This window comes from Callospermophilus lateralis, chromosome 6, assembly GCF_048772815.1.
Source record: "Callospermophilus lateralis isolate mCalLat2 chromosome 6, mCalLat2.hap1, whole genome shotgun sequence".
Taxonomy (NCBI): Eukaryota; Metazoa; Chordata; class Mammalia; order Rodentia; family Sciuridae; genus Callospermophilus; species Callospermophilus lateralis.
The window spans coordinates 58,355,646-58,364,363 of NC_135310.1; the positions used below are offsets into that span (position 1 = coordinate 58,355,646).

Sequence of the window (8,718 nt, forward strand, 5' to 3'; positions counted from 1 at the left end):
TTTTTAATGGATGTTTTGCTTGCATATTAAGAATGAGAAAATAACATAGTTAAGAAATCCTAAGGGTGAGGGGCTAACAAGTTTACTAAATGCCGACATATATTAATGCTTGGCACTAGAGTCAGAAGATATTACAGGATCTGAAGAATAGTAGAACAAATTCAAGTGCTTAATGCATTCCTGTACTTAAAATACATAAATTATTTCCCCAAACATCAATGGCTTTTATCTTAATTCTCAAAAAAAAAAAACTCAAAAGTTTAGATTATTAAAAAGTTCATCTATTATTGAATGTTGTTCAATAGGATTTTGTTCCCATCCTTCTTTAATAAAAATTTTGATTACACTGTGTTCACTATAGGAAATTTGAAAAAGACTTTTATAATCATTCATAATCTTACCACTCAGAAGATACCCCTGTTAATATTTTAGTTCATTTCCCATCTTTTTATATACATAGTTAAGTATTTTTTAATAGAGTTGAAGTAATTCTGTTCATAGAATTTGCTATCTTGTCTTTTTAAAAAAAAAAAAAAAGAAAGGAAGCTTCACCTTTCTGCATTAAAGTTCATTATACATTAACCATAATTTAGTTGTTATTTATTCAATTGTTGGTTTTGTTACCACTTACCAGGCAAAAGGGCTCCCTCTCTGTCACATTTCTTGGATATGACCTCTCCCTAATGGAAATAATGGCTTTGGATGTACACAGTGCCTTCTTTTATAAAAACAAAATGTGCTTTGTTGGGCATGTGCTAGCTCTAGTTCTGGCTCTCACACTAATTATCTGTATGAACTTTGGTCAAGTTACTTTACCTCTCTGGATTCTACCTTCTCTAGCTTTAAAGAAAAAAATAATAACACCTAGATGGTTTAAACAGACTTGTTTTTATTTTCCCCTTACATACAGTTGAAAGAATTCTTGAAGTCCTCTTTAAGTCCTTGACTGAGGTCAGTAGAGACTGCAGAACAGGGATGCCCACCTCCTTTCAACCAATCACTTCCTGCTTACCTGTTTTATATATTGCTTCTATATGGCTTTTCTAGAAGAAAGGGTTCCAAAGATTTTTTTTTTTTTTGAATTGCTATAATGGTTTATAAAGTGGGAGAGAGAAATAATAACCACTAACAGTCACTGATTGCCAAGCACTTGAGAAATGCTTGGTTTACTTAATGTACAGCTTTGTATATTCTGTTTTAAGGTGAGGAAGTAGAGGCTTATCGAAGGTAAGTAACTTGCCTGAGGCTGCACAGCTAGTAATGGGCAGAGCCAGGAAGCAGGTCTCAGACACCATACTCCCATCCACTATACATGCTGCTTCCTTTTCAGGGTCAGACTAGACTGGCCTGAATGACTGCTCCTCTTTCCATCTTTATCACTTAAGGAGTCAAAGAATTATCAGGAGATCTATCAGATAAGTTGATCAGATAGTGTATTCTCATAGAACATTAAAGTGGAAAAGCACAGAAATTCCTTGCAGGTGGAGCTTCCAGAAGGAACAGGCAGAATAACTCTGGGGGAGACACCTTATCCTTCTGGATAAAATGAGAAGTCTGGGCTAGTTGCCAGCAAGTCCTCCCCAAAAGAGAATTTGGATTTTGTTTTTTAAACTTTTATTTAAATACTAAATTTTATATATACTCATAACTTTCTTCCAGGCATTGCTTTCCCCATTGACTTCATAAAATACTGAGGCTCTCTTATTTTAGGCCCATATCTTAAATTTGAAAGCAAAATTTAAATTATAAAACCAGTGAGATGATTACAAACAGTTTACAAAGGCTGTCTCAATCAATGAGGGAGAGCCACATAACAGGGGATACACATTTTTAAAATTCCCACCAATCAGCTCAAGGAACAGTCCTCAAGTCAAACATCAAAGTGTACCTTTGCATGTAAATGGAAAACACCACAGGTTAGCCAACAGCTAAGGATAGGAAACATCTGCACATTAAAGATTTACACCAGATCAAAATACCTTTTACAACCAGACTTTCTGTGCTATTAAATTCTGCTACCAAGAGTCACTGCAATTAACCTAGTTCAGACTGATTAAAAGGAAGGCTCCCATAATTCATGTTGTAATGCCTTCATTAAAATGTGAGAGGGGAAAAGAATCTGAAGTCTAAAAAGTCAAAGTTATTCTAAGAGGAAAATTCTCCCTTCTTTTAAACTTATCATTTTAAGAATTTCAACATTCAGTATTTGGTACAGAACTTGGAAGAAGTAATTTTTCTAACAGTATAAAGAAGCATTCAGCTTCTTTATACTGTCATTATTTTTTCAGGGAATATACAATGGTTTTTCTAACTCTTCAGTCTCAAATTGTTTTTTAAATATAACCTGATTAACATCGTTACTTGCAGTATAGCCACAGGAAGAATTAAAAGGGTCTGAGAACCCCTTTAATTTGACCCTCAAACAGAAATGGGTCAAAGGACTAGAAAGAATTATTAATTTTCCATCTCAATAGTTTACCAATTCACCAAGTGTGAGGCACTGTGCAGAACAAAATTAAATAAACCGAGTGGCAAAGAAAAGTTTTAGGTAGAAGCTAATCAATTCCGAGAAAAAAGACAGTTGGTTTAGTTCAATAGAAAGCAACAAAGGAAGAAGAGTTCCATTGTAAGATCCACTTCCTGCTGGTTGTTCACCCTATTCCTAAACAGTATAACTTTTCTGGTTTTTTTCACAGCTCTCTCCTGATTGGAAGACAAGTGAAGCGTCCTTAATCTAGTATACAGCAACTTCTCTAAACTCACACTTAGGAGGTTTCAGTGTTGGGTCACTCTGGTCTTCTGCAAATAATGAGCATCATTCTCAGCTTATGTCTCCAACGCTACTGTAACAGAATAAATAGCTGACTATTTCAAAGGTCTCTAAGTTGGCAGCTGGTAAGGTAGCTCATGTTATTCATTAAGCAAATCTTCCTCAAGTGTTTACCAGACTTTCTACTCCAAAGCTTACTTCTCCAAGAAATCAAACAGAATGAAACCATTCAAGAATGCTAATGTGAAAATACCTGCTCACTTAACAAATGTGTGAATGTAGGAAAAACTAGAGCACCTTAATCATTTTTCACCTGTGCTAACTGGAGTGGGGCATGGGAATGGGGGAAGATCCTGCCCATCTATACAAATCACATTTACCCTCAAGGCACCAGCCTCAGTTCCTCCAAAAATCCCTCAGTGATTTTGTCCTCCCTTGCACTCCCCCAACCTTCACAGCAACAACATCCATTTGGCAGTTTTATCAGATATCACCCCACGTTGTTTGATTTGTGTGCTTCTTTTGTGCCAGAGGGGGCCATAAACATTTCAAGGGAGGCATGCTGAATCATATTTATACTATTTTCCTCCCATAGTACCTAGAACAATACTCCGCACAGAAGGTACTCAATACATATTTGTTAAATCAATTAACTAACTACACATAGTTACAGTCTGTTGTTTTGTACCTTCTCACTTAGTAAATTATTTTCCAGTAAGAACACTTTTTTCTTTGCTTCAGTAACTGAAAACTGATTTTCAACCTGGGAGCGAAAATAGCAGGCTCTCTAACATCAGAGAAAGAGGCAACCAAGATTCTTGTAATAAGAAGTTGTTTTGTTGTTGTTTTAAGAGCTTTAAGGCAATGCACTAAGTTCCTAGGTGATATGACATAGTCAGAGCTACTGAATATATTAGTGTTTGCTCCACATATATTTCAAGAATGTCTTACAGGTATGCCCGTGTACATTTTGAATAAAGGCTATAATTAGCTCGGGTCACATCATTAAGTCTTATCTCCATTATTCACATAAACAGTGAGCCTCAAGGGATATCCTAATTTTTATATTAATTTAACTTAGAACTTATATTAATAAGAATTATTAAGATGTCTCCCCCATCTTCTTAAATCTTAACTCACGTTATTCATTAAGGACTGGGTCCTTTACTCTCAAAAGTTCAGCACAGAGGAGAAAATTCAGCACACAGACAATTCTTCCACAAATGCAAAGACCCTGAACTTCTCAGAGCTCCCCACCCCCAGCACGTCTGCAGACACAAAACTCAGGACCAATTCCGCAGCTACTTACAGGGTCACTTTAGTGGTCACCGTCGACCTGCCCACACCGAAATGGTTCCTGGGCTTTAAGCCGTCGGCATCCGAAGCTCCGGACGATCTGCCCAGGTCTTTGCTTCGGCCTCCCTCTGCCCGGCCATCGAAGTGGTTGGGGAACGGACCCCTCTTGTGCTCGGGCTTGATCTCTGGCAGCAGGGAGCTGCTCTTGACCGTGAGCTCACGAGGAATGACCCGGGCCGCCTCCTCCCCGCAGTCGGCCGCGGTGCTCTTGGCCACCGAGCTGGGGTCGGACGCCGGCGCCCTCTTGGGTGGGGACTCCTTGGCAGGAGACCGCGGGCCGCTGGCAGGCTGGCTGGGCACAGCCTCCGGAACGCGGCTCCTGCCCTTCCTCTTGGTGGGGGACGAAGCCGGGAGTGGTTGTTTGCTCCGGTCGGACTCCCCTCGAAGCTGCCCTTTGGGGCCAGGGCTGGGCTTGGACTCGGAGCCGGCAGCGGAGGCAACGCCCCCGTCGAGGGCCGCCCGCGGAGATTTCACTTTCTTTTCCGCAGAGACGTTCTCGGTGGCCGCGTGTAGCGCCACCTCGTCGTCGAACACCGCGTCGTCTCTCGCTGCGCTCTCGGGCCGAGTGGCGTCTGCGCCGGGAGAGTCGGTGGATTTCTGAGATTTCCTCCGCCTGCCCGATCTGCGACCGCTCGATCTCCTCTCCATGTCGTCAGAATCGCCGCAATCTTCGGCCCCGGGAGTAATCACCACAGGTTCTTCCACCTCCGACACCTCAGTCTTACTCAAATAGATATCCAAAGTCAACACTTTGGCGGGGTGGGCGCGATCGCCACGCGCGGCTGTGCCGCTGGCCTGCCCCGAGCTACTCCTATTTTCGGTGCACTCGGCAGGACAGTCACCTGGCGGAGCAGACGCGCCTTCACCTGGCGGGATGCGCGTGTCTAGGCGCAGCCGGGAACTTTCTTGCGTACCCAGGCTCGGGGCTTCCTCAAGTCCTCCGGCGGATTGCTCCCGGGTGGGCGACTCCGGCACACCCCTCGCACCTGAGGCTGTCTCCTGTTCACCTCCAGTGCCAGGCAAAGGGTCCGCCCCCAGACTGCCGGAGAGCGTCTCTGCGTGCTCTTGCCTAGAGGAATTCCCTGGTGTGGAATGCGGCTGCTGGGCAGCGGTGGTGGCATCTGGGAAAGTCTCTCCCTCGACCTGCAGAGGTTCTAATTGGGGTGAATCACTTTCATGGCACTGCTGCACAGCCGCTGCACTGCTGTTTGAGCAAGCTGACTGTTCGGCATCAGAGGGGACTGCCTGGACACAACTCTCCGATTGCTCGCCGTCTGCCTCCTGAAAGGATCCCTCCTCGCTCCTGTCGGTCTGCCTTGGTTGGCTGCTCTGAGACTTACTCTTCTCGCTCTCGCTTTCAGGGAGTTTAGAAGAGGTTATATCTTTGGGAGAGACTGATTTGACACTTGGGCTGGTGGGGCTCTCTAACCCATTTCTGGTGCTCCTTTTCTTTCCTGACGTGAATAGTGTGCCAAGTTTCCCCAAAACAGGCTTCCTTCTGTTGTCTTCTGGTGGTTGTGCTCTGGACTGGAAAATAAAATGGAAGGGAAGAGAAAATATAAGAATCTGTTTTTTCCTCTTTAGTAGCATATTACAGAACTACTACAAGCTAAATGGAAGTAGAGTTTCTAATTGAAAATGCGAAAGTTGTGTCTTTGTTACGTTTTTTTCCAACAAAATTCTCATTTTACTTTTTGAATTTTTCTTAAAACACCATAAGTTTTTCGGCACTACATTACTTAGATAGCACTTCCTTTTTTTATATTCATGCTTTTGTTAAAAAAAAAAAAAAAAAAAAAGGAAAATTCGAAAGGTCCAAATAATCATATAGGCAAATGAAACAACTCCTAGTTTTCGCTAGCTTGTTTTTTTTTTTTAACCTCCTTCCTCAATAAAGATGCATTTTCACAACAGCCATACTGTTTAGTGTATGCAGCAGCAGTACACACTAAAGTATCTTAGGAAGTTTTTCCAGAACACCGTTCTTTTTTTATTGGAGGGAGGAAGAGTTAAAAAAAAAATTCATATCCCTTCTCCAGAAGGTTTAAAAAAAAAAAAAGAAATTGGGTTCCACAGACTTGCAAAATGAAAACATTGAGCAAACTTGAAATCAAGCACCTGGCCCCGCCCTAAGCAAATCAGCGGCGGGCGCCCCCCTCCAATGGGAGATGCGCGCGAGCATTCAAACTCCCGCTGCGCTTACCCCACCGCCGGTCCCGCCTCTTCCGGGCTCAGTGGAAGGTTTCTCTCTCCTCCCTTTCCACCACGGATAGTAAATAGGAGGGACTTTGTACCAAAAGGGCGCGAAATCTCCTCCATACACCTGTCCCCTTGCCAAAGGCACAGAGCTGCGCGCGCGGGGCTCTGCCCACTCAGGCCGTGCGCTGGGACCCGCCTCTCACACCCCGCGATGCCCCAGGTGCGCACTGGCTGCAGTCCCAGGGACCCGCCCGCCAAGGGAGAGGTCCGGGCCACCTAACTATGCGCCTGGGTCCCAAGAAGCAGAAAAATCTGCGCTTCTAACATTTCCTGGAGCAAAACGGCCTGTACCAGGCGCCTCTGCCAGAAGCCTGGAGAAACCGCAGAACAAATAAACAAATTCGCCTGTGGACTAGGCGCTCGCCTGGATTCGCCGGCGCTGGAAAGGCGGAGGATGGTGGAGCCAAAGGGCGGCCAAGAGAGGAGGAGGCCGGCTGGGAAAGGGACTGGCGAGCCCGACCTTGGCTCCATAGGAGGGCAACCTGTGCCGGATAAACGCCCCTAGTGACACCGAGCTCTCAGGTGTGGTCACAATCACTTCAGAATTAACTCATACACTCAAAACCCAGATGGTAGCTGGTGAGACGGAAAAGATCTCCACCTTTTCAGGAAAGTGAACTACATTGACTACAGGGAGATTTCTAAATCACCCTAAAGCAATTCCATTTCATTTGAGTTACAAGCAGCCAATGGAGTTTGACTATGGAGGGAAATTAAAAAAAAAAAAAAAATGAGCATGCAATGAACAGGGTCGACAAGCATCTTCTAAGACAGTCCTGGCAGGGAAACATCCTGTAGTTGTGCTACATACAGCCTAGTGAGGTAATGCTGTTACCTCACAGAGGGACGAGGGAAGAAAACTAGGAAGACTAAGAGACTGTAATACAGTGTGTTTGTAGGAGCAATAAAGTCGGGATTCAAAAACCTAAGTCCCATAGATTTTTATTTTATCCTCCCATCAGCCCTTAAGGCAGGGAGTCTTTTTTATGCCCATCTGCCAAGGTTACTTATCCCTGTCCAAGGCGCCATGTCCAGTAAAGTCTTTCTGACTCTGAATATAGAGTTCTTTGTTTTACTGCTGGACTGGCCATCAAACATCCTGAAGAAGTAGCTGGAGAAAATAGGTTTGAGTCTATTGGTTGAATTCCAGTCCTTGTCAAAATAAAACAGCTAAGTGTGTTACTCCATCCTGCCAGTGATGTCGAAATTCATTTTTCCCATGCTGTGAAGATGCCTGATCAGCATTAAAATTGGCATTTCCTCCCATTTTTGGCTGTTGTTCCTTCACAAAACTAGTTGCTTACTCTTCAACTCGTCTATAACTATTTGACTAACCCTTGGCCACCCCAGGGGCAGCCTGTTTATTGCTTGCCAGATTGTTCAGTTAAATTTTCTAGGTTTTTAGAAGTTTGTTTATACACCCATCTTCAAAGCAACTTCATTCATAATGGCCCCAAACTAGAAACAACTCAAATGCCCATCAACTGATGAATGGATACACAAATTGTGGTACATCCATACACCAAGACAACTACTGGGCAATAAAAAGAAACAAACTTTTGAAACATGTTACTGAGATAGGTTCACTCTCCTGGAAAGAGACAAAGAGACCCCTGGTAGAAGGAGACCTGGATCCATGAGCTTTGAAGGATAAGGAAAACAACAACCCCCAGAGGAAGAAGGGGAGCACTAACCCCCAGGGAGAAAAAGGAGGACAATGGGTCCCAGGGAGAGAAGGAAAACCATTGGCTCTGGACTTCTACCATTTCCCAGCAACAATGGGCTTTGAACTTTCACAACTGTTCCCTCAGACTGTCCAACTGACACATTCTGTTATGATTCAAGTCTAAATGAACCCTATAAAACTCAGGCCCCTCTTGTAACCAGTTGTCATTTTCCTCCTGAAAATGTGCCCCTCCAGTGCTTAATAATACATCACTGGTCTGTTCCCGTTTATTTTTGTTTTCAAGCACGACCAGTCATGCTTGTCTCTTTAGTTAGATGAACAAAACCTTCAGCATATGCCTGTACCAGGTCAACTAAAACAAAAACATCATTTAAATGCACCAGATTCAAAGACTTAACATAATGTGCCTACCACAGATTTATAGGTAGACGGCTTAACTGAAAAGAAACATTCTGAACTCCAAATATTAGCTTATTGACATGGGGTTTTTCAAAGTAGATTGCTTGAGAACCTGAACATTTCTTCCTAGGAAAATCATACACACAGTCACAGAGCTCAACCCTGAGTGTATCACTTGTCTTCTCTGGGAGACAAGGGGCACCCACACCCTGGCTTTGGGGTATGTATACCCTTGAGGTCTTCAGTA

General features: G+C 43.5%; 1 protein-coding gene across 1 annotated transcript in view; it reads right to left on the reverse strand.

The window, feature by feature from the left end:
• The window catches only part of Crybg1 (crystallin beta-gamma domain containing 1), a 50,968-nt gene extending 45,642 nt beyond the window's left edge, over positions 1–5,326 (reverse strand). The window contains exon 1 of the mRNA XM_076858382.2: positions 4,080–5,326. Within this exon, the coding sequence (XP_076714497.2) occupies positions 4,080–4,774 (695 nt within the window). The 5' untranslated portion in view covers positions 4,775–5,326. The remainder of the gene's footprint in view (positions 1–4,079) is intronic.
• Positions 5,327–8,718: the final 3,392 nt, after the last annotated feature.